Raw genomic sequence first — 25,986 nt, forward strand, 5'->3', positions numbered from 1 at the left:
CACCCCTCCCTTGCCCCACCTTGAACCAAGCAATATATGTTTTAAGCGCTTTTCACCTCCTAGCCACATTTTTTTAAAAGCCAATATCGACAGACTGGCCAGTAATTGGTCAGTTAGTTCAGGACCAAGGGAGTCTGGAAGCCAGACTGCATTCAGTTTAGCCACAGAGCAATGCCATGGTAACTTGCCACACAGTTCACAGTGCAGGCCTTTTGCCATATCTGTAACCAAGAGGGGCCAGGACCAGCTTCCTGGGCAAAGACCAAAGGATCACATATATAAAAAAAAAACCACAATCATAAATTGTTGTGACCCATCTGTCAGAAAGGCTGAGAATTGTTGGAATGTCAAATTACAGTAAAGCCCCCAGCCTGCCAGTGCTCTGCTAAAGTGGTTAAAAATAAAAGAACACTGTTCACTGAAAAGAATACATGGCATTTAAACCCCGCCTTTATCACACAGTAAAAATGGCTCCAAGTGTCTTGGGTAATTAATTTAAAACTATATTTTAATTTATTATCTTTTTGCAGCGTGAGGACTTGCTTCCCGGAGAAATTCCGTCAAAATATTAATTGGTTAAAAATACCTGCAAAGGCAACAAGACAGGTTTAAACAGATTCTTGTCTACTTTCTTTAAAAAAAAAATAAAAGGAAGTGATGGCATCTCACGATGGCAGAGTGGAAGACGAGGGCTGGTCTCTTGCTCCATGGCTCACTGGCTGAACTGCTGGATACGGTGAGATGCGGTACTGGTAGGCACCAACATGCCCGACTCACTGGGGCCTCCTGGTCCCGCTGTTAAACGCGCCCCAGCCCCCAGCGTTCCTCCACGGTCAAAGCTCAACAGCCAAATATTGGGCCAGAGAGACTGGATCGCTCCACTTAGGAACTGGGCAACATGGCACACTTTGGTGAAATAACGGAGCCACTGGTAGAACCAAGTCACAGAGGAGCCAGCAAGGACAGGGAGATGGATTCAGAAAGGCAAATCAATCTACTTGCCTTTCATCTCAATCCCTGTGCGAGCCTCACAGTGCCAGGTCATCGCAAGGTGGGGGGATTGAGTAATACCTCCTGTGGTGACTTTGATTGGCAGGATTGGACAAGCAGGGCCTGGAGTGCTCACAGTTAAAAGACACAATGTGCCATGGAGTGCAGTGATTAGCAGTAACTGTGCAAATGAGGATATACCCTCTGTTAACTAAACAGCTAAAGCTCCCTACCCACCACCAGTCCAGAACCACCGATTAACCATGTTGCAAGCAAGGGTCCGGTGTTGTACGGAAACCACGGCAACTCAGCACAAGTACATGGGAGCAGTGTCCGGCTGCTTTCAGGCATCAGTAGATTCCAACACACCATGCCAAAGCGTTCGGTGATTTGCTATCAGTGATAGAACCTTTCTCCGGGATCGGCCAGTGCGGTAACAAACCAACAGAAACAGTCTCCAGTTTGTGCCAGTATACCAAAACTTAGCTGGGGAATGGGACACACCTGTTCAAGCACAAGGTGAGCGGGGAAATAACCTCGAATATTCAAAACATTATTATTTTTCTTAAACCTCCCCAAGAGATCTCAGACAGAGAACGACAGGAGAGGGAGGGAGGTGAGTTACAGAGCGCACCACATTCCTGCAAGTCTATGCACGTTGTGTGTGGGGGGGCGGGGGGGTAATAAAATATAAAGTTAAACTGCTAAAACGGTGCAGGAATATTGCTATTTTACAAAATAATAAAAATGTACAGACATCAATAGAATCAAGGGTTGATGGGGTCTTTCTTTTTTCTTTTCTCTTTACAGATTTTAAAATAGTTAATTGGCATCAAGGGCCCTTACGACCTCCACCACAAATCCCCTTCCCCCAAAGCCGCAGGGGCCCCGACATGCTCCACATCAGCACACGCAGATAGTCTTTCTGTGCTGCTGCAGCAGTGGGTTCCTCAGTCTCCGCTGGCCCCTCAAGCTCCTCCGCATCGCTGCTTTCTCGTGGTTTCTGCGCCTGGATGCGAGCGCTGGGCTCCCCATCGTTGATTTTGATGCCCCCGCCGTTCCTCCCCCACTGGTGCGCCCAGGGCGGAGCTTTAGTCTCTTGGAGGCAGAGACTGGCGTCGCCCCGTTCAGCTCCTCCAATGTCCGCTTGAAGCTTGTGCCAGCCCAGGCCACCCTCTGCCCCTCCCCCACTCGATTCTCGGCTGCCGCGCCCCCAGGCTGCGTCGCCATGGCAATGACGCCATGAGGCAATGAGCTCTTTCCGCAATGTGCGTCTCTCCTCGTCAGCACAGGAACGAAGCCGGAGCAAAACCAGTGCGGGGATAGGTCATCCGAAGCCTGCAGGGGAGAACAAACAAGAAAGAAGGGAGACAGCAACATTAATCAAAGAAAAGACTTGCATTTCTATAGTGCTTTTCACCACCTCATGATATCCCAAAGTGTTTTACAGCCAAGTGAGCACTCTTTGAAGTGTAGTCACTGTTGCAATGTTGGAAACGCGACTGCCAATTTGTGCGCAGGAAGATCCCACAAACAGCAATGTGATCATCTGTTTTTAGGTGTTGGTTGAGGGATAAATATTGGCCAGGATAGCTGGAAGAACTCCCCTGCTCTTCTTCGCATTGTGGCCTCGGGATCTTTTACATCCACGTCAGATGGCAGATGGGGCCTTGGTTTAACGTCGCAAGCTGGAAGACAGCACCTTTGTCAGTGCAGCACTCCCTCAGTACTGCTCCTCCACGGTGTGGTGCTTCCTCAGCACTGCACTTGGACTGTCGGCCCGGATTATGGAGCTCAAGTCTTTACAGTAGGGACTCGAGCCCACAACCTTCTGACCCCAAGGCAAGAGTGCAACCAAATGAGCTACGACTAACATTCAAATTTGATAATTGGGATTTGACACATTGCTGAAAGACCTTAAGCACAGATATTCTTCTTTGGCTTCAACGCTCAATGGGTTAACGCAACAGGTAATTAAAGTGGTTCCTTGCATGAATCCGCTTTCACTGCTCCCTTAACTGCGCTGCTGCCAAGTTCAGGTGTGAAAGCAGCTCAGACACCAGGTGCAACTTTGCCGCATGTTTGCACGAATGCTTTGCTCCCCTCCTAAAGCCATTAAGCTCATCGGCTAGACCTGTTTGAGGGAGATTGTGAGGGTGGTGGGGGCAGGGTTATTTTCCACCCTGCTGCCAAGCCTCAAGTGACCATCAGCTAGGTGCGAGTTAAAAGACAGTGCTGTACTATTCCACCGTGAGGGCATCACTTGTCCAATGTACTCGGGCAGGAAAGAGATAGATTGTGATCAGAGATGTCAGAGGGTTGTAGGGCTGGAGGAGGTAACTGCGAGAAGGAGGAGGCAAGGCCATGGAGAGCTCGGGACACAACCAGACCACTCCGTGTGGTCTGACCCAGGTTAGACCCGACATAGCAACCTGGCACATTAAACTGTCTAACCGTTCGGCTGCCCACGCAATGCAGAGTGTCCTCCCCTCCCCGCATACCTTCAGCGGTGGTGTGGCACAGGGAGACGACGGAACGAGACAGGACTCCTCCATCTGGTGGATCGAGCCGTTGGTCAGCTTGAGTCGCAGCTCCTCGGTGCAGAGCCAGTCGTAGCCTCGCGAGGGCGGGTCGATGCAGATCACCACGGCGCTGGTGTTGTCAGCGCGCAACATCCGTTGCCTCCACCGGCCCAGGGCACGGGTGACCAGGAGTCTGGCACTCGTCGGTCCTGGCTCCTCCTGACAGATAAGCAAAAGAATTTTAAAAATCTGTATTAATTTTTCAACCACAAGTCCCGACAGAGATGATGGATTTAATTCCTCCCCTCTCATCCTGCCTGCTGTGAGTGACTGGGTTTGATTTTACTTTATAATATGTAACTATCCTCCACTCACTGCATTGTGCTGGAGAAATAATCCTGCCTTTACTGGAATACTTTGCTGTTGTTTTGGTTGCGAGTTCTATTTGCTGAGATCATACAGACTCTTTATTTAAATCAACTCTGTTCTATTCCTTTCTCCCTTGTGTTTAGCCAGCTTCTCCTTAAAATCCATCGATGCTAATCACCTCTCTATCCTCCTCCACTCCTTCAAGACGATCCTTAAAGCCTACCTCTTTGTCCACTACCCTATTATCTCCTTGTATCTCTGTGTCAAATGTTGTTCAATAACGTTCCTGTGAAGCACCTTGGGACGTTTTATTACTTTAAAGGCGTTATATAAATGCTGTGATTGTCCTTTATTGTATTTCATGTGGTAGCAATTTCCACATTCTCATCACTCTCTGGGTAAAGAGGTTTCTCCTGAATTCCTGATTGGATTTATTCGTGACTATCTTATACTTACACCCCCTAGTTATGGTTTCCATGACGAATGGAAATCTTCTCTACATCTATCCTATTTAACCTCTTCATAATTTTAAAGACCTCTATCAGGTCACCCCTCAGCCTCCTCTTTCCTAGAGAAAGGAGCCCCAGCCTGTTCAGTCTTTCCTGATAGTTATAACCTCTCAGCTCTGGTATCATCCTTGTGAAACTTTTTTGCACCTTCTCAAGTGCCTCTATATCTTTTTTTTAATATGGAGAGCAGAACCGTGCACAGTATTCTAAGTGTGGTCTAACCAAGGGGTTCTCAATATTTTTCAAATAGATTAGTAATCACAGAAATAAAAACAAGAAATGCTGGGACCACTCAGCAGGTCTGGCAGCATCTGTGGAAAGAGAAGCAGAGTTAATGTTTCGGGTCAGTGACCCTTCATCGGAACTGACAAATATTAAAAATGTCACAGGTTATAAGCAAGTGAGGTGGGGTTGGGGCAAGAGATAACAAAGGAAAAGGTGTAGATTGGACAAGGCCACATAGCTGACCAAAAGGTCATGGAGCAAAGGCAAACAATATGTTAATGGTGTGTTGAAAGACAAAGCATTAGTACAGATAGGTGTTAACGGACTGAATATTGAACAGCAGCAAGTGCAAACATGAAAAATAATAGTGGGTAAGCAAACTGAACAAACTAAGGTGAAATGAAATAAATGCAAAAAAAAAAAGGTTGTAAAAAAGAAGAAAAAAGAAAAAACAACTAAAAATGAAAGTAAAATGGGGGGCTGTCATGCTCTGAAATTATTGAACTCAATGTTCAGTCCGGCAGGCTGTAGTGTGCCTAATAGGTAGATGAGATGCTGTTCCTCGAGCTTGCGTTGATGTTCACTGGAACGCTGCAGCAATCCCAGGACAGAGATGTGAGCATGAGAGCAGGGGGGAGTGTTGAAATGGCAAGCAACCGGAAGCTCAGGGTCCTGCTTGCGGACCGAGCGGAGGTGTTCCACAAAACGGTCACCCAGTCTGCGTTTGGTCTCCCCAATGTAGAGGAGACCACATTGTGACCAGCGAATACAGTATACTACATTGAAAGAAGTACAAGTAAATCGCTGCTTCACCTGAAAGGAGTGTTTGGGGCCTGGGATAGTGAGGAGTGAGGAGATAAATGGGCAGGTATTACACCTCCTGCGATTGCAGGGGAAGGTGCCATGGGATGGGGACGAGGTGGTGGGGGTAATGGAGGAGTGGACCAGGCTGTTGCGGAGGGAACGATCCCTTCGGAATGCTGACAGGGGAAGGGAGGGGAAGATGCGTTTGGTCGTGGCATCATGCTGGAGGTGGCGGAAACGGCGGAGGATGATCCTTTGGATATGGAGGCTGATGGGGTGGAAAGTGAGGACAAGGGGAACCCTGTCACGGTTCTGGGAGGGAGGGGAAGAGTCGAGGGCATAGGTATGGGAAATGTCGGTTGAGGAAAAAGGAGGTCATACCAGAAGCACCGTCATGGAAGGTAGCACCATCAAAGCAAATGCGTCTAAGGCGGAGAAACTGGGAGAATGGAATGGAGTCCTTACAGGAGGTAGGGTGTGAAGAAGTGTAGTCAAGGTAGCTGTGGGAGTCGGTGGGCTTATAATGGATATTAGTAGACAGCCTATCCCCAGAGATGGAGACAGAGAAGTCGAGGAAGGGAAGGGAAGTCTCGGAGATGGACCATGTAAAGGTGAGAGAAGGGTGGAAATTTGAAGCAAAGTTGATAAAGTTTTCCAGTTCGGGGCGGGAGCAGGAAACGGCACCGATACAGTCATCAATGTACCGGAAAAAGAGTTGGGGGAGAGGGCGTGAGTAGGACTGGAACAAAGAATGCTCGACATATCCCACAAAAAGACAGGCATAACTAGGACCCATGCGGGTACCCATAGCGACACCTTTTACTTGAAGGAAGTGCGTGGAGTTGAAGGAGACGTTGTTCAATGTGAGAACAAGTTCAGCCAGGCGAAGGAGGGTGGTGGTGGATGGGGACTGGTTGGGCCTCTGTTCCAGGAAGAAGTGGAGAGCCCTCAAACCATCCTGGTGCGGGATGGAGGTGTAGAGCGATTGGACATCCATAGTGAAGAGGAGGCGGTTGGGACCAGGAAACTGGAAATTGTCAAAATGACGTAGGGTGTCAGAAGAGTCACGGATGTAGGTGGGAAGAGACTGGACCAGCGGAGAGAAGAAAGAGTCAAGATAGGAAGAAATAAGTTCAGTGGGGCAGGAGCAGGCTGACACAATGGGTCTGCCGGGACAGTCCCGTTTGTGGATTTTGGGAAGGAGGTAGAAGCGGGCTGTCCGGGGTTGCGGGACTATGAGGTTGGAAGCTTTAGGGGGAAGATCTCCAGAGGAGATGAGGTCAGTGACAGTCCTTTGGACGGTGGCTTGATGTTCTGTAGTAAGGTCATGGTCCAGAAGGAGGTAGGAAGAAGTGTATGTGAGTTGGCGTTGAGCTTCTGCGAGGTAGAGGTCGGTACGCCATACAACAACAGCACCACCCTTGTCTGCAGGTTTGATGACCATGTCGGGGTTAGACCTGAGAGAACGGCGTGCCTCAAGTTCAGAGGGGGACAGGTTAGAGTGAGTGAGGGGGGGGCAGAGAAATTGAGATGACCAATGTCTCGCCGACAGTTTTCAATGAAGAGATCAAGAGTGGGTAAGTGGCCAGGGGGAGGGGTCCAGGTAGAGGGAGAATGCTGGAGGCAGGTGAATGGGTCTGCTGGTCAGGAGGAGAACTCCTGGTCAAAGAAGTGAGCCCAGAACCCCATCTAAAATATACTATATAATTCCCATAATATGAAGTACTGCATGTCAAGAGGGTTTTAGGTAAACAGATATTTACTTTAGTGCCGCCCTCAGCGCTCCTCCATACGGTTCCCCTCATAGGTGAGACAGCCAGCCCTCTCTGTGCTGTACATGTCACGCTGCATTCCGCTCCCACCTCCCACTTTCACATAATTTCATGGACCCTCCTCCCCTGCCCCCACCACCACCAGCAAAGTCTCTACAGACCCCAGTTTGAGAACGATGCACCAGTATTCCAGAGTGTGGTCTAACCAGAACAAAATTGTGCACTATACTCCAAATGTGATCTCACCACACTAGAATCGTGCAGAGCATCTCTTGTGTTCTAACCAAGATTCTATACCAATTTAACATAGCTCTTCTGCTTATCAATTTTAAAACCTTGCCGAGCGACAGTGGGTATCTATAGGCGAGGGTTCTCACCAGCAAACGCTTCCTGTCCTCATTGTCTTGGCAGATAGTGACTGCGTCCTGGGCTGGGATCATGTTCCACAGCCCGTCGCTGCCAAGGATGATGTACTTGTGGTCACGGCAGTTGATAGTGTGAACGCTAGTGTCTGGTTCTGGTGAAACCACAAACTCACCACTGTAAAAATCATAACTCCACAGATCACCTGTAAAAAAGAAGTCAACACGATAAACCATGGAATGGACTCGATGGACCAAATGGCCTCCTTCTGTGCTGTAAATGACTATGACTCCCAGGGGAGTCACCAACAATTGCCCCATTGGCAGAGAGCAGCTGGCCCCTGTCTCAAACCCCACTCGCTTGTTGGTTAACAATGAATGGCAGCACAGCGGCTAGCACCGCAGCCTCACAGCTCCAGTGACCCAGGTTCAATTCTGGGTACTGCCTGTACAAAGTTCTGTGACTGCGTGGGTTTTCGCCGGGTACTCCAGTGTCCTCCCACAGCCAAAGACTTGCAGGTTGATAGGTAAATTGGCCATTATAAATTGCCCCTAGTATAGGTAGGTGGTAGGGGAATTGAGGGAAGGTAGGAATATGGGATTAATGTCGGATTAGTATAAACGGGTGGTTGATGGTCGGCACAGACTTGGTGGGCCAAAGGGCCTGTTTCAATGCTGTATCTCTAAATAAATAAATAAATAAACTGTACGTTCCTGCTGCCGTCACAAGAGGGCAATAGAACTCATGCAAAGAACAAATAGGAGCAGCTGGTTGGTGCAATGCGCTGAACTTCCACAAGATGGTAGCAGCGCTCACACACTAACCAGACAATGAGCCAAGACAGGGACAAGCCTAGGCAAGTTCCACAGAGAAACCCTACAGCCTCTCGCTGTCCTTCAGTCATCCCATACAGGCAACAAGGGAAGCCACAGCTCTGATTCCAGCACTACCTTCCTCACTACTCCCGCAAAAATCCTTTTTTTTTTGAGGGCATGAAGTGGGGAAGCCCAGCTTCATTCTCCGTCATTTCCCCCTTTAAGCCCCTGCCCTCAGTTAGAAGCACAAAGGACATTCCTGATGTCCCAGCCTGGTTGCACAGCTATCTGACCGGGGTGGGGGGGGGGGGAGCGCATCATAGCCACCTCTTGGATGATGCCCATGGCAATCCAGCTATTCGACTGTGGAGGGCCTCACAGCCAAACCCAATCCTCTCCTTGCCAAAGTTCCCAAGCTCGCACTTACCAGCAGAGTTCACTGGATGAGGTGGAAGGAGATGGGAGAGAAAGGGCCAGTCTGGTTTTATCCCATCAAAGCCAATGCACTGGAGGTCAGTCATCGTACTGTAGTCTCAGTGTCCCCACAGAAGCAGTGAGCTGCCACCTCTCTCCATTCATGTCCCTGCCATTCCATTTTGTATTTTGTAACTATCCTCCAGTGGGGAGAAATAATGCTGCTTTTAATCGGAGACTTTGCTGTAGTTTCAGTCCCGAGTTGTTTGCTGTAGTTCAGACAGACTCAGTCTGTTTACCCTAATTCCTGCCTCCAACTCATTATTGACACAGCACCGATTTGATTCACCGTGTGCCCTGCCTGGTAACTCACCCAGCGCTCTAGCCACGGCCAGGAAAGGGATCTGGTCGATCACTGTGCTCCGCCGCACAGGGCCGTTGTGGGTCAGCCGTGGCCTCTTCCACACCACACGGTTCACTCCAGACTTGTTGATGACGCTGCAGGGGAAACAGAACCGAATTAAAACCAGTTCAGGCTCCGTCAAACGCAGACTTCAAACCAGCCGCAAAGGCAGAGGGAGAGCGTGCCAGAAAGCGTGCACCCAAGGGAAAGAGAGAGCACACCTGAGGGAGAAAGAGCATGCGAGGGTCCAAGAGAAAGAGCATGAGTATCCAAGAGAGAGAATGAGCGCCTGAGAGAACGTGAACATGCCCAAGGAGAGAGAGCAAGCGCCTGAGAGGGAGAAGAGAAAGAGCACACAAGTGTCTGGGGGAGGGGGGAGTGGGTGGGGCCGACAGCGCGCGAGCATCCGAGAGAGGGGTGGGGAGAGAGCGCGAGCGTCTAAAAGACAGGGAGAGAGAGAGAGCGTCTAAAAGATAGGTAGAGATAGCGTGAGCGTCCAAGACAGCGAGACAGAGAGAGAGTCCGAGAAAGCGCAAGGGTCCTTAAGAGAAAGAGTGTGCGTGAAAAACCCCTCTCTGTCCACACAGAGACAAAACTGACAGCAGGAAACAACCGGCTAGTTCATTCTTATTGGCAAGTCTAGGGGATTGGGGCTAATTGGATAGATCTTTCAAAGAGCCAACATGGGTGTGATGGGCTGAATGGTCTCCTCCTGGGCTCTATCTGTGCTTTGATAAGCCTGTTCCAGACACCAGAGAGACTGCAGCATTATAACTAAAGAATTCTTCCCAACCTCCCACCACTGCCCCCTCCCCTCAGCTGTCTTGTGATTCCCTGTGAGAACCAAGGAAGATCCCAAGGCCATTTCCCGAGTTAATCTCCCAGTTAATCAAAATGCCCGGTATATGTTTGTCAAAGGGAGGAGGGGAAAACATGGGGCAACAACCAGGGAATATTTCCCCACATCACAGGACCTTTTTTTCACCACAGGCTTGCCTAGAGTGCGCTGGAGAGCCCCCTGAAAATGGGATTGAGATGATAACGAAGTGACCCCCTCCACTAGGCAGACCAGTGGCTGGAGTGAAACTGCAGGAAGAGTTCTTAAGATAGACAATCTCGGCAGGCCACATCACTACTGATGTGGATCATGGGCTGAGGGCAGAGTGCAGGACAGAAACACAAATCACCAGAATTAATCAAATTCAGCCTGTAGGATTTGAACCGTCAACCACCAGGCTTCACAAGACCCAGTCTTCTTCTGATGGGTGTGCATTACCTCACCCCTAACCCTGCGTTCTGATGATGCGTCAGCTCCTGAACCTCAGCCCCAGTAACAGGTTACAGTTCCTGCTGAGTCACTCACTGCCACACGAACACATACGAGGGTGGGGCTCACACTTTAACCCCATCCTGTCCGACACGCTCACTCAGATTAAAAAGCAGCTCTACCCGGCCCATCGCAGTATCTTTCAGAGGTGGCTTCTGTGCAGGCATCGCTCTCCCTTCACCGTTTCCATTGTGATTTCCTCAGTCCCACAACCCACCGCTGAGTGAGACACACCAGGTTGGTGCACACTCCCACTGCCTTACACCAACGCACTCCTTACCTCCCTCCGAGCCCTTCAATCCGCTCTTTCTCCTTGGGAAGCTCGGGCTTGTGATCCTGCGTCATCTCCAGGGCCTGCACCACTCCCTCACTCTCACCCCGTCCCTCGCTGGAGCCATCCTGTGTGCCAAGCACCACACCAGAGTCTCCCACGTGAGCCACGTACATCTTGTTGCGGCAGATGATAACAACGCTGGCCGTGGTGCCAGATGTGCTGGGCAATCCAGTCATCGTCTTCGGCCAATCCGCTGTGGGCAGAGAGAGAGAGAGAGAGAAACAGCCTGGTGAGAGAGGTCAAGAAAGAAACTGCTCCACGAATCACGTCACAATAAGTGGCAAGTAACACTGGCACCACATAAGTACCTGGCAAAGACCATCTCCAACAAGAGAGAATCTAACCATCTCCCCTGGATGTTCAATGGCAATACCATCGCTGAACCCCTCACTATCAACATCCTGGGGGTTACCAATGACCAGAAACTGAACTGGACCAGCCACATAAATGCTGTGGCTACAACAGCAGGTCAGAGGCTGGGAATTCTGCAGCGAGTAACTCACCTCCCATCTCCCCAATAAGGCACAAGTCAGGAGTGTGATGGAATACTCTCCACTTGCCTGGATGGGTGCAGCTCCAACAACACTCAAGAAGCTCAACACCATCCATGACAGAGCAGCCCGCTATTTGGCACCCCATTCACCACCTTCAACATTCACTCTCTCTACCGTCAACGCACAGTGGCAGCAGTGTGTACCATCTACAAGATGCACTGCAGCAACTCACCAAACCTCCTTTGACCGCACCTTCCAAACCCGCAATCTCTACCAACTAGAAGGACATGGGCAACGGATGCACAGGAACACCACCACTTGCAAATTCCCCTTGAAGCCACCCACCATCCTGACTTGGAACTATATCGTCGCATTACCCAAATTCCATTCATTCCTCCGATCCTGAGTGCACCCCACATACCACACTCGCAGATCGCATGCTAAGCACCGTCTTAGGAAAGCAGTTCCATTTTTTGTTATATTTTGAGGACTTGTGTTTTAAAACTGAAAAAAGAAATCCACTGATGCTGGTGTTACGACAAGGTGAGCAATGTGTCTAGGGGTCTGTTACTATGTTCATCTGGTCTTATGTAACAGGGTTTAATTTTAAACACACTGTGTTTTGAGCTCCCATTTTTGTGAATCCTTGTTCACACTTTCCAATTATAAGGCAAAGAAATGAGCACAAACAGGCTTTCTGTGGTTTAAAGAAGATGAAATTTATTAAACCTTAAACTTAAACTCTAAAGAAGCTAACGCATATGGATATACAACGTGCCCACGGTAGCATGCTCACACGATACACACATGCAAATAGGGACAGAAAAAAGAAGAAAAGATAAGTAGAACAGTTTGAGGCAATATCTTGTTACTGTTTCTCCAACTCGCTGTTGTCCTTGATTGAAGATATGATCTTGCATTTCGTTGGGGCCCAGTATTCGCCTTAAACCTTGTTCACGTAGGAGACTGTTCTCTCTTTGCATTTATGTGTCTTCACAAGATTCAGTTCCGTGGGAAAGAGATGGAGGCAGGCAGAGAGGGTTCTGCATCAGTTCCAGGAGCACAGCTTTCTTCACTTCATGAGCACATGGCGTTCTTTGTTCAAATCCGTTTGTTGGGAATTCAGATTTTTTTTTTTAAACTCCCAGGTTGCCCAACAGGCTAGTCATGTGACTAGCTCCTTATATGGAACAGTCTCCAATACCCTTTGTTGGAAGTTCAAATTCTCAGCAACAGCCATAGTCATGTGACATAGAAACATAGAAAATAGGCGAAGGAGTAAGCCACTCGACCCTTTGGGCCTGCTCCGCCATTCACAAAAGATCATGGCATAGAAACTAAAACTGGTCTGACCACTTCTGTGTATTGGAGAAGCAACTGCTAGGTCCCCCATTGTTTCAACATTGTCTGGTAATATGCAAATGTCCTTCCAGTCAGGGCTTGCAATTTTAAGTTTATGTTCATGTGGCGAAATAATGTGTGCCTCAGTCTTGGCGGGTGGGGAGTTTGCCTGACACTGGACTTCGTGGTTTTTTTTTTAAAAAGTGGTCATCGGAAGGTCTTTTGGACTTGGTTTATAAACAACCCTTACTGGAAGTCACCTGTCTTCAGTTAAATGCCTAGCAGGGGCTTTTTGACTTGGAGGAGATGTTTACAGAGAAGTGACAGGTCAGGATTTATAGGGGTCAGGAGGGTTGACTCTTGAGATATTGTTTTGGTTTCACTTTGGGCAGGCAGTTGGGGTATGGACAGTGTTTTGAAGAAGAGTTAAAAAAAAAATCAACCTGCCAAGGACAAAACCATAACACAGCCTTTTCCAACTCATTGAAAAGCCTGCCAGTTTTTCCATCTCTTTGAGAAGTTCTTAGAAGCGAGTGTAAGCAATAGAGAAATTGATGCTGCATTCCTCCTGAAAGGCCTGCTTGAAACCCCTGTTGCCACATTTCTCCTGAGACGCTGGAAAAACCAGCCGGATAAATCCTCGACGCCACCTAAACGAATTGCTCCAGAAAAGGATCCCTGTGACTAGTCAGCGTATCCCCGGACGCCAGACAAAAAATAAAAAAGGACATCTGACATCTTTCCATATCTTCTCTTTTTATCTTTGAGAACTAGCAAGTATATGGCCAAAGTATTCTTTGTAACAGAGCTCTGAAGAGAAAATCTGTATTTTTCAGTTAACCGATGTGAGTGTGCGTGCGCGTGTGACAGAGGGGCTAAGGTAAAAAAAGGGAACTTTCATATTTCAATCTGTGTGTTAATGCTTTGCTTTGTTACTGGTTAAGACTTATTTTATAATGAACTGATAATTTTGTTATTTATTAAAGAAACCCGGTTGGTGTATTTTATTTGGGGATAAAGAGTAGAGTCTATGATTGACCACATCAGTATCTGGGTAAACATTTAAATATATGTTGTGACCTGTGGAGAAATGGAACTAGAAATGACAGTGCACTCCCCCCACCTCGGTCGTAACAACGGCCAAATCCGAACCTCGCAAAGACCCACCCTCCCTAACACAGGGGTTAGCCGAGGCTCAGTGGGTAACACAATCACCTGAGTTAGCAGGTCATGGGTTCAACCCCCCCCCCCCATCCAGAGACTTCAGCCCCATAATCCAAGCCGACTCTCCCAGTGGAGGTACCAAGGGAACGCTACACCGTCAGAGGTTGATGGTCGGCACAGACTCGGTGGGCCGAAGGGCCTGTTTCAGTGCTGTATCTCTAAACCATCTTTCAGATGAGATGTTAAACCGAGCCCCCGGTCTTCTCTCTCAGGTGGGCATCAAAGATCCCACAGCCACTATTTCAAAGAGCAGGGGACTCCTCCCTGGAGCTCTGGCCTAATATTTATCCCTCAATCCAACATCAGTAACACATTATCCAGTCATTGTAAAATTGCTTTTTGGGATCTTGCTGTGCACAAACTGGCTGCCGCATTCCCGATATCACAACAGCGACTAAACTTCAAAAGTACTTCATTGACTGTAAAGTGCTTTGGGACATCCTGAGGTCATGAAAAACACTATAGAAATGCAAGTTCTTTCTTACTTTCATACAGGGTGTCATTGGCATCAATCTCCCAGTACGAGGGAGGAAAAGGGTCAGGGTGGAGAGCAAAAGGCTGGCTCGCTCCTGCTCATTATCCAGTGCTCTGTCCCCTCTCCACTGACACAGACTGGTTGGGCTGAATGGCCTGTCTTGTACCTCTATATATCAGAGTAAGGAACTCCACTTTTTTATTCTTTCATAGGATGTAGGCGTCGAGATTGTGATCTTCGATTCACCTGCCAATGGAAATTATCTGTCTGCATTCAACTCTTTATATCACCCCACCCTATTGGAGACTGTTTCAGGATGGCTGACGGCTGAAGTCGACAGAGAGCAGAGTCCAGCTCAGTAGAACGGCAAGCTAGCACACACCCTCCAGCCCCACCCTCACACTTCAGGCTGCTGCCTCCAGTGATGCTGCGGTCAACCACTACGAGGAGGGGGAAGAGAAACCAAATAGGAACAGGAGGGCATTCGGCCCCTCAAGCTAGTCAGCTAGACTGTGGCTGACCTGTATCTTAATTCCATCAAATACCCCTGCCTAACAAAAATGTAAACATCTGAGTTTTGACATTTTCAGCTGGCCCCTCCAGCCTCAGCAGCTTTGTTTTTTTAGGGGAGAGAGTGCCAGTTCCACTCCCGAGTGTGAAGAAGTGCTTCCTGACATCACCCCTGAACAGCCCAGCTCTAATTTTAAGGTTATACCCCCCTTGTTCCAGAGGAAATAGTTTCTATCTACGCTGTCAAATCCTTTTAATTGTCTTAAACACCTCAATCGGGCCACCTCCTTCCATCATCATTCCATCCCCGAGCTTGCCGACAAAATCATCTGTCGTAAACCCCACCCCGAGGTTGCTCACACGGCCAGAGGAGGAAACCAGCCGGAAATGCAGATAAGCCCAGTCAGGAAGTCAAGAGCAGCTGTGGGTAACAAGAAGGGTTGGGCGTGACCATGCAGAGAGGAGCAGTAGCGGTACAAAGTAGAGGAACAAAAGAGCTTCTACCGCTGTGATGTGACACTCCACCAATGTTATCCTCTTCTCTAGGACATGAGCATGATCCATAATAGCCATGCTTCAGCGCACAAACCATGGCAAACAGGCCGCGGCATCTTATTATTAGTGCCTTACCAAATTCACGGCCGTGACAAATGTGTGACAGACCTTGAAATCTCGGGTCCTCTATGAAATGGAAGCAAAGACAATCAATGATTTCGTAAGGAAATTGGATGGGCACTTGAAGGAAATAAACCTGCAGGGCTACGGGGATCGAGTGGTGGAGTTGGACTGACTGGGTTGCTCCGTGGAGAACTGGCATGGACTCGATGAGCCGAATGGCCTCCTTCTGTGCCGTAAATAACTCTGCGACTCTAAATCTCGGCTCCTCCGTGGAATCAGCCATATTGCAAACTTCGCACAATTTAGTGTTTGACTTGAGGCTCGACTCGCTGATTGGTAGATGAGGGAGGGCTTCCACTGCAGTTTTGAGAGAAGCAGCCTCAAGTGTTAGCAGACATGTCAGAACGAGCAAATGAAAAAACTGCCACAACCATTTCTGCAGCACACTGAGTGAAAGAATTTGGAATCCAAATTCTGCATGAGGATGATGGTATACTGTTATGTACAAGCTGCAATATTTCACTGGATCACACATGGTGGGTAAAGGTTCAGCACCACAAAAGCCATCAACAGAAAGAGAAGTTCCAACACCGCACTGCTGGAAAACGAGCACGCAAACAACAACCAATGATTTCAAAGCTCTGAAAATCATCAGTAGGTTACAATGGAACTTGGGGATGCTTTTGCAAGTGGCAATATTTATTTATTTAGAGATACAGCACTGAAACAGGCCCTTCGGCCCACCATGTCTGTGCCAACCATCAACCACCCATTTATACTAACCCTACATTAATCCCATATTCCCTACCACATCCCCACCATTCTCCTACCACCTACCTACACTAGGGGCAATTTACAACGGCCAATTTACCCATCAATGTGGGAGGAAACCGGAGCACCCGGCGGAAACCCACGCGGTCACAAGGAGAACTTGCAAACTCCGCACAGGCAGTACCCAGAACTGAACCCGGGTCGCTGGAGCTGTGAGGCTGCGGTGCTAACCACTGTGCCGCCAACATACCACTGGTAAAACTTGATCACCCAAAGCTGCAGGTGTTCATTCAAAGTAATGTGTAAAATAGTGGCTGCTTGTCAAGTGCAAATAAGATACGACAGGATTACCTACCGAAGGTTTTTGTTACACATTGCTAGATGAACTCTGTGGAATGCAAATTCCCCCATCTTGCAAGGCTAGCACGGCGCTGTCTGACAATTCTAACAAACTCTGTGGACACGGAGAGAGCTATGTCTAAATACAGACAGGTGTTCACAACGCAGAGACAGGCAATGAAGAAAGAGACAGTTATAGGTTGCTCCGTGCTCACATTCAACCACTGACTTCAGTGAGATGTGACCTGTTTCTATTCAGCTTTTAACAATAGTTTTTCAGTATACAATAAATGCCAATTGAAACCAGAAATCTTCCTTATCTTTTTTTGTTTTAAATAGATCATTTTCATGGTTTGTTGCGACACCGTAACATTTACAATTTAAATACGTAGAATTCACAGTTCTTAAAATGCTGCAATTGTGAAATTTGTAAAAATTTGATTGTGAATTTGGTAGGATCCTAATTATTACTATTCATTCCTAGGATGTGGGCATCACTGGCAAGGCTGGCATTTATTGCCCACCCTTAGTTGCCCCGAGATTGAATGAACTCATGTCTGTAGCGCCCGTCAGGACCTCAGCACATGCCAAAGCGCATTACAGCCAAGCACGTAATTTTGAAGTTGTCACTATTGTAATGTAGAAAATGCGGCAGCCAATGTACACACAGCAAGATCCCACAAAGAGCAGCAAAATAAATGAACAGATCAAGTGTTTTATTGATGTTGGTGGTAGTGACCCTTCTCCTCCAGCTTGTTATTCTTTTTTAGCAGTTTGGATGCGACAGAGGGGTTTACTCGGCCGCTTCAGAGGACTATTATGTCAACCAGGTTGGTGAGGGATTGCAGTCACTCATATTCCTTAATTTATGAATTCTTCATTTTATTAAGGTTTCAGCCATGGGCCAGACAGCATTGCAGAGACAGTAATATAACTCACGCCCACCAGCTCTGTCTCACTCAACCTCCGATCCGGATGCTCCCCCTTCACAGGGGTGATTATCAAACAAAATTTGGCACTGAGACACACCAAGAGACATTAGGACAGGTGACCAAAAGTTTGGTCAAAGAGGTAGGTTTTAAGGAGCTTCTTAGAGAAGGAGAGAGGGGCTTAGGGAGGGAATTCCAGATCTTAGGACTCAGGCAGCTGAAGGCACGGCCACCAATGGTGGAGTAATGAAAATCAGGGTGCCGCTAGAGGCCGGAATTGGAGGAACACTGGGATTTGAATGCTGTACGATTGCAAGAGATTAGAGATAGGGAGGGATGTGGCCATAAAGGGATTTGAATACATGGGTGTGGTGGCATTTCTGGGCACATGACTGAGCTTTCAATAACCTCACCAGCCAGAAACACTGGTCTGACCAGCAACTTCCCAGAAAGATGATAGACAACAATTATCTGACGTCAGTTTAACTCTGATGTGGAAAGAGGCGGCAGACAGACAATCATACAGAAGAATAAAAAGTGACTTTGCAACTTTTTGGCTCCCGTGTTCCTCAGCTCTCCTAACCGTGGCTCAATGGGTAGCATCTGACCTCTCAGCAGAGGGTTGTCTGCTCAAGTCCCACTCCAGAGATTTGAGCACACTATCAGGGCTGACACTGCCAGTGCAGTACTGAGGGAGTGCAGCACTGCCAGAGGTGCTATCTGTTGGATGAGATGTAAAACTCTCAGCTGGGTGCAAAAGATCCCAAGGCCACTATTTCAAAGAAGAGCAGGGGAGTTCTCCCTGGGGTCCTCGTCAATATTTATTCCTCAATCAACATCACAAAAATATATTATCTGGTCATTTTATCATTGCTGTTTGTGAGTGCTTTCTGTTTCCTGCATTACCACAGTGACTACACTTGAAAATCATTTCATTGGCTCTGACATTTCCGAGTTTCATGTCTACAAATTTTGAAATGATGCCCTGCTCTTTCTTGTATACCCAAGTCCAGGTCATTAACATATATCAAAACGAACAGCGTCTCTGTTCATCTCCTCGTCGAACTAATTCTCTCTCGGGTCATCTAAATTGTGGAACTCCTCACCTCCCTTCCCTCCGTCTTCAGATGCTGCTACAATCTATTACACTTTAGAAACCCAAATCTGACGCCCAAAATGACTTACACCTTTGTGAAAATAGGGCAGCAAGTAGCAGACATTACTTAATACTGGGAAACCCACATTGGATTAAATAATGTGCACTTTAAAATAAAAGAGGCATGCACAAAAAATGAACAGGTTAGCGCCAGCAGAATCCCAAAAGCACCCGAGAGAGATAACTGACTAGTCACGAGCGGTGTCTACACATTAGAGATGATTTAAAAAGCTAACCCAAGGCAGTTAGAGAATAGCGAAAAGCTGCCAGCTCAAGCAGTGAACACTGAATTCCTTCAAGAAAGGGCTGGACCTGTTCCCGTCTGGTGCAAGGATTACCTTGCACAAGAAGTAGACGATCCTGCAATGTCAATAAGGATCTCCTGGATAAGTTTTGATCACCTTGTATCAGCCATGACACAGTGGGTAGCTTTCTCGCCTCCGTGTCAGAAGGTTGTGGGTTTAAGTTCCATTCCAGATACCTGAGCACATAATCCAGGCTGACATACCCAGTGCTGCACTGTTGGAGGTGCTACCTTTCAGCTGAGATGTTAAACCAAGACCCTGTTTTCCCTCTCAGATGGATAGAAAAGATCCCACAACATTATTCAAAGAAGAGCAGGGGGACTTCTCTCCGATGTCCTGGCCAATAGTTAGCCCTCAAATCAACATCAATAACTTTATCTGGTCATTATCACATTGCTATTTGTGGGAGCTCTCTGTGCTTTCCTACATTACAACAGTGACTACACATCAGAAGTACTTCACTGGTTGTTAACTACTTTGGAATGTCCTGGGGACGCGAAAGTTGATATATAAATGCAAGTTCTTTCATAATCAGGTTGGAGAGGACATTCCAGTTACCATCCCAAAATGGCCTGGGTTTTTATCTATTTTGTCTCCTCTCCCAGCTCTTTCCTAGAGTTCTCGCTCTTCATGGCTCACCCTTCCCTGTCACTAAATCCAGCACCAAGAACTCGGGAGTCCCCCTATCTCTGGCCTTGCACATTGCCCCACCATTGTTTCACGTCACAGAATAGCACAGAGGTTGATCCACAATCCCACAGACAATAGGTTTCAGGAGTATCGCTCATTGTCACGTTGCATGTCAACACATCTGGTGCAATATTCTTCATTCAGTTCCTCAAATTGCTCCAACCCCCAGTGACAGGCCTGTCCCCACCAGCACAGTACAGATAAATGTTGGCCAACGCAACTGCTCTTCTTCAAAATAGTGCCATGGGATCTTTTACGTCTGCCTGAGAGAAGACGGGGCCTCACTTTAACGTCTCGTCCAAAAGACAGCACCTCGAACAGTTCAGCACACTCTCAGCACTACACTGGGTTGTCAGCCTCGACTTTTGCGCTCAAATCCTGGAATGCAACTTGAAACCACAACCTTCTGATTCAGAGACAAGACTGCTACCAACTGAGCAAGGGGAGGTGGAGAGATGTAGGGATGGAATTCCAGAGCTTAAGGTTTTGGCAGTTGAAAGCATGGCATCTAATGGTGCAGCAATTCAAATCAGGGATGCACACAAGGCCAAAAGTGGAGCACCAGATATGACAGAGGTTTATAGGACCAGATTTAGACATAGGGAGGCAAGGCCTTAGTGGAAATAGCCTATTTTCAAGCTGGGATGCTTTGATTTTTATCTCCTTACAAAGCTCCCCACTATAGACATGTAGAGTTGTGAAACCTGAGAACCCCTGTTCCAAGGTTTGAGGACCTAACTGAAGCTCACACTCCCAGTGCAGTACCAAGGGAATGTTGCAATGTCAAAGGTGCCACCCTTCAGAGGAAACATTAAACTGAGGGCCCTGGTGTCCTGCCAAATATTTATCCCTCAACCAACATCACGAAAACAGATTATCTGGTCTTTATCACATTGCTGTTTGCAAGAGCTTGCTGCGTTCCCTACATTACATCAGTGACTACACTTCATTAGCTGTCAAGCACTTTGGGATGTCCTAAGGCTGTGGAAGGCACTATATAAATGCAAGTCTTTCTTTATCTGCACCCTCTGCAGGGCAGTGATAAACTTCGTAAAAGTGAGTTTCCCATAATTGAACACAGCGACGGCTAACTGGTGATTTATATTTAGCTGCTCAGCGCAAGCGTGTTTCTCTGAGGTCGCAATGTGTAAAGGTGATGCTAAGTTAACACTGGGTGAGTTCATACAGAGACTTTTTAGATTAGATTAGAGATACAGCACTGAAACAGGCCCTTCGGCCCACCGAGTCTGTGCCGAACATCAACCACCCATTTATCCTAATCCTACACTAATCCCATATTCCTACCATATCCCCACCTGTCCCTATATTTCCCTACCACCTACCTTTACTAGTGACAATTTATAATGGCCAATTTACTTATCAACCTGCAAGTCTTTTGGCTTGTGGGAGGAAACCGGAGCACCCGGAGAAAACCCACGCAGACACAGGGAGAACTTGCAAACTCCACACAGGCAGTACCCGGAATCGAACCCGGGTCCCTGGAGCTGTGAGGCTGCGGTGCTGCGGTGCTAACCACTGCGCCGCCCTAATGTTAAGAAGCATTGGGCCTCGGGCATTTTCTCTTACTGGAGATTTCTTGCATCATTTTAAACACCTTTATTAAATCTGCTGTAACCTTCTCTGCTGTAAGTAGGACAGTCCCAGCTTTTCCAGACAAGTCCCTTTCCCCCTCTATCCTGGACCATCCAATGCCAGCCTTCAATCTGCAGCTCTGGGAGTGGGCAGTGATGACCCACACTCCCGGCTGCAATAGCAACCTCCGTCTCCAAGCAGCGGCCATGGCAACCCACGCGCCCGCGCCGGAGCATCAGCCTTCTGCAACACACGCAGCTGATCCGCCCCCGGGCCCGCCTCGCGCTCCTATAGGCCAACTCTGGCTGCGTCCCCGCCCCCTTACAGCCAACGCGCCAGCTGATAGGTCCACGACCTGTCAATCTGGACAATCACGGCCCGCCCACCGCTCCAGGGAATTTGTTTCAAAAGCAAAAAAAAAAGTCTCAACGTTCCATCGGAAATGTAACCAACTCTCGGAGCCAGCAAACCTCATCCACATCAGTCCCCATCCCAACAATCTCATGGAAAAAGCCTTATAATTTATAATAAATATCAACTACCACTAATATTACCACTACAATATGAGCAACTGCTATTAATCCAAGCCCCGTCGCCTTCATTTCGAATGGCGCGTTAATTTTCAAACCCTGTTCAACTGAAGTCAACCTGGCAAGCCTCAAAGCTGGATCTTACAGCTGTGACTCTTGGCCTTGGCTGGAATCGGTCCGACTGTTAGATTCCAACCGATTTACGTTGAGAAAAAAAATTCCCGACCAACTAATTGGAACGCATTGGAAAGGATGAATTCACTCGACGCCGTTGAAAGCTTTGGCGCCTTGGAAACCAACCGTCACTTTTTTTTTTAAAAGCGAAAGAGCCGAGAAAGCATCATTCAGATTTAATTCTAAACAGCGACAGGGCAGACACTGACTGCGGCATGCGAATCACAGGGAGCAAAGTAAGAGTTGGTGACAGCCCCGGGCTGGGTTAGGCTAGAAATCCAGAGTTAGATTTTAAGCCAAACGTTTGACGACCTCGTGTCAAAAACCTCTTTGATCATAATGTGTACATAGGTAGTTAAATAAAGGACAACATATATTTATAAACACACACACACAAATTACTCAAGAAATGTGAAATTAATTCACAAATGCTGGACAAGTTACAAACTGCACTCAAGGCAAACGTTCAAATGTTTCCTAATAACTTGCGGCGTTAGCAGCCGCCACAATCAGCTGAGATCATCACATTGTTAATTTGGAAACTGACATGAAATTAACAAAGCCCCCGCGGCGTTAACACCCGACATCTCGCTGCTGAAACTGATCGGCAGTGAAATCCCCAGCACTAAACACCAACCCTCCCACCACAAAACCCGGCTCGCATTTTAATCCAAAACCGAGCAGTTTATGGGGGGGGGGGGGGGGGGGAGGGGAAGAGACAACAGGACAGGGCCCCAGAAACAAGCAAACAACATTGAAAAGAGTAATAATAAGGAGCCCGATTGTAAAATAAACAGCCAGAGGCCGGGCTGACGCCGCTCCGAACGTTGGGACATTGTCACAAACCCCGAGGCCGATTGTTACAGGGTGAAATGTAACAATGTCTCCGGCCGTTCACGCCGGTATTTTTACTCGCTTATTCCATGTTTCCTGCTTCCCTTGTTACTCACGGAGTTTTTTCCACATGGCATAGTGACAGGCGATGAAGCCTTTGCGGATCGCCCCCCGGAATTCCTCGGGATCCTCCGACAAGAAACCCCGCTGCTTCTTGATACATTTCCACAGATTGTCGCGGGCGAACACGGCCGCTTCCCGGCCGCCGTGCCCGTCAAAGACGGCGAAGAATGCCACCCCGGGCCGGGGCCGGGGCCGGCAGCCGGGCGGCGATCGCTGCTCCCCGCCGCTGCCCGCTTCCTCCTCCTCGCTCTCCGCCTCGCCAAGCTCGGCCTGAGACTCGATCACCACCTGGGTCACGTCCTCCATGTACTTCCTCCCGCCCTGGTCCGAGTGCACACTGACCCGCAGCGAGAACAGACTCTCCGCCGACATTATCCCCCACTCTCCTCTCCCCCCGGGCCGCCGCTCCAGCTGCTTGTCCGCCCTTTCAACCCCAGTGAAAGCCGCCGGATCCCGGCCGCGTCCCTCTGCCTGCGCCCTGGGTATTGTTTATCTCCCCAGCGGTTTGGGCATGCCCGGAACGGAGCAGTACGTCAGCACGCCGGTCGCGTAATCCTGACGTCACGACGCAGACAGACGCTCCAAAAATAGGTGACTGACCCTGCCTACATCAACACGCAGCCACGCCCACTTACTGTTACCCCCCCCGCGCCGTGATTGCGTCATCACGCAGACAGGCGGAACCCCCCCCCGCCCCGTGGTGACGTTTTAACGCAGTCACGCACTCAAATATAACGGACGTGATTGTGTCATCACGCAGCGTATGTAACCAACAGGGCAACATCATGCGTGGGAAGTTGGAGTTGATGTGGCAGTTCTGCCATGGCCTTACTGAATGGTGCAGGAGGCTGGAAGGGCCGAATGGTCTGCTCCCATTTCAAACGTTTTTATGTAACCAACATGATAATGTCAACACACAGGGCACAAAATGTAACCAAAAAATGTAACTTACATGTTCAGGCACAGCATGCACTTCACAGAGTGTGTGAGATGCTAAAGATGTCCTCAAAGCATCCCTGAAGACATCAGACATCCACATCGACTCATGGGAGTCCCTGGCTCATGACTGTCCTAGATGGAGAAAGCTTTCGAAAAAGCATCATACACCTCGAGGAACTTCATTGGGCACATGTGCAGTTGAAGTCGAGGCATCGGAGGGAGTGCATAAACCTCCAAGCTAAAATCCCTCAATGGCCTCGCCCCCTCTATATCTCAGCCCCACATCTCACACTATGTGCACTCCTCCAGTTCTGGCCTCCTGAACATTCATGATTTTAATTGCTCCACCATTGGCAGCCATACCTTCAGCTGCCAAGGCCCTAATCTCTGGAATTCCCTGCCTCACTATCTTTCCTTCTTTAAGAATATAATAGGAGCTAGAGTTGAAAATAAAGATGAGAATTTTATCATCTACCGGACCCTTCAAGCACCACCTGCCCCTCGTGACAGAGGCTGCAGATCACACATTGGACTTATCAGCCATCACAGAACCAATCGAACTGGAGTGGAAGCAAGTTATCCTCGATCCCACGTGATGGCCAAAGAATGCAACACCCAGCATAGTGGGCATTCCAAATTCAAGCTGGGATATTCTTACAAGAAGAACAACAACATTTTGTATTGTGCCTCCAACATCCCAAGGTGCTTCACAGGAATGATTATCAAACCAGTTTTGAGTCCAGACCCCAAAAAGAGATATTTAGGACTAGTGACCAAAAGCTTAGTCAAAGAGTTAGTTCTTTTATTCTTTCATGGGATGTTGGCATCGCTGGCAAGGCCAGCATTAGTTGCCTCCCTAATTACCCTTGACAGCTGAGTGGCTTGCTAGGCCATTTCAGAGGGCAGTTAAGAGTCAACCACATTGCTGCATGTCTGGAGTCACATGTAGGCCAGATCAGGTAAAGACTGCAGATTTCCTTCCCTAAAGGATATTAGTGAACCAAATGTGTTTTTATGACAGTCGATGATAGTTTCATGGCACCATTACTGAGACTAGTTTTCAATTCCAGATTTTTTTATGAATTAATTGAATTTAAATTACACCAGCTGCCATGGCGGGGTTTGAACCCATGTCCCAGGGTATTTCAGAGCATCTTAAATTATCTTTGGAGTGCTCTACCCCAGAGGGCTGTGGATGCTCAGTCACTGAGTATATTCAAGACAAAGATTGAAAGATTTTTGGATACTAAGGAAACCAAGGGATATGGGGATAGTGCAGGAAGGTGAAGTTGATATAGCAGTACAGCCATGATCTTATTGAATGCAGTGGAGGCTCAAAGGGCCGAATAGCCTACTCCAGCTCCTATTTCTTATATTCTTAACGAAGGAAAGAAAGGTAGGGAGGCAGAGAGTTTTAGGGAGGGAATTCCAGAGCTTAGAGCCCAGGCAGCTGAAGGTATGGCCGCAATTAAAATCATGAATGTTCAGGAGGCCAGAACTGGAGGAGTGCACATAGTGTGGGATGTGGGGCCGGAGAGATTACAGAGATAGAGAGGGGGTGAGGCCATGCAGGGATTTGAAAATAAAGAGGAGAATTTTAAAATCGAGGTGTTGCTTAACCAAGAGCCAATGTAGGTGATGGGTAAACAGGACTTATTGTGAATTAGGACATGAGCAGCTGAGTTTTTGATGACCTCAAGTTTACAGAGGGTGGAAAATGGGAGGCCAGCCAGGAGAATATTGGAATCGTAAAATCTAGAGGTGACAAAGGCATGGATGAGGGTTTCAGCAGTAGCTGAGCTGAGGCAGGGAAGAGTCAGGCGATGTTACAGAGTTGGAAATAGGCAATCTTAGTGATAGCACAGGTAGGTGGCCGGAAGCTCATCTCATGGTCCAGTATGACACCAAATATGTGAGTAGTCTGGTTCAACCTGAGACTGCTGCCAGGGAGAGAGATGGAGTTGGTGGCTAAGGAATGGAATTTGTGGTGGGGACGAAAGACAATGGCTTTGGTCTTCCCAATATTTAGTTTGAGGAAATGTCGGACAAGCAGTCTTGAGGCTCCAAGGACCAGCTGAAATCAGCCAAAACAAA

The 25,986-nt window shown here is 48.1% G+C and overlaps 1 protein-coding gene across 1 annotated transcript; it reads right to left on the reverse strand.

Annotated features, from left to right (window-relative positions):
* Window positions 1–490: 490 nt before the first annotated feature.
* On the reverse strand, window positions 491–23,472 carry ppm1da (protein phosphatase, Mg2+/Mn2+ dependent, 1Da). Its single transcript, XM_068010755.1, has 6 exons — window positions 22,947–23,472; window positions 10,794–11,040; window positions 9,157–9,281; window positions 7,569–7,759; window positions 3,492–3,731; window positions 491–2,328 (listed from the first exon to the last, which is right to left on the reverse strand). The coding sequence occupies exons 1-6, from the start codon at window positions 23,323–23,325 to the stop codon at window positions 1,894–1,896; spliced, it is 1,617 nt and encodes a 538-aa protein (XP_067866856.1). The 5' UTR covers window positions 23,326–23,472; the 3' UTR covers window positions 491–1,893.
* Between the last annotated feature and the right edge of the window lie 2,514 nt (window positions 23,473–25,986).

The sequence above is a fragment of the Heterodontus francisci genome, chromosome 30 (genome assembly GCF_036365525.1).
Source record: "Heterodontus francisci isolate sHetFra1 chromosome 30, sHetFra1.hap1, whole genome shotgun sequence".
In the NCBI taxonomy this organism is placed as follows: domain Eukaryota; kingdom Metazoa; phylum Chordata; class Chondrichthyes; order Heterodontiformes; family Heterodontidae; genus Heterodontus; species Heterodontus francisci.

Coding starts and splice junctions, on each gene's coding strand:
- ppm1da (XM_068010755.1), bottom strand. CDS start 23,325: ATGTCGGCGGAGAGTCTGTTCTCGCTGCGGGTCAGTGTGCACTCGGAC. Junction 7,760..9,156: donor GGCCGTGGCTAGAGCGCTGG/GTGAGTTACCAG, acceptor TCTTTTTTACAG/GTGATCTGTGGAGTTATGAT. Junction 3,732..7,568: donor AGGACAGGAAGCGTTTGCTG/GTGAGAACCCTC, acceptor CTTATCTGTCAG/GAGGAGCCAGGACCGACGAG.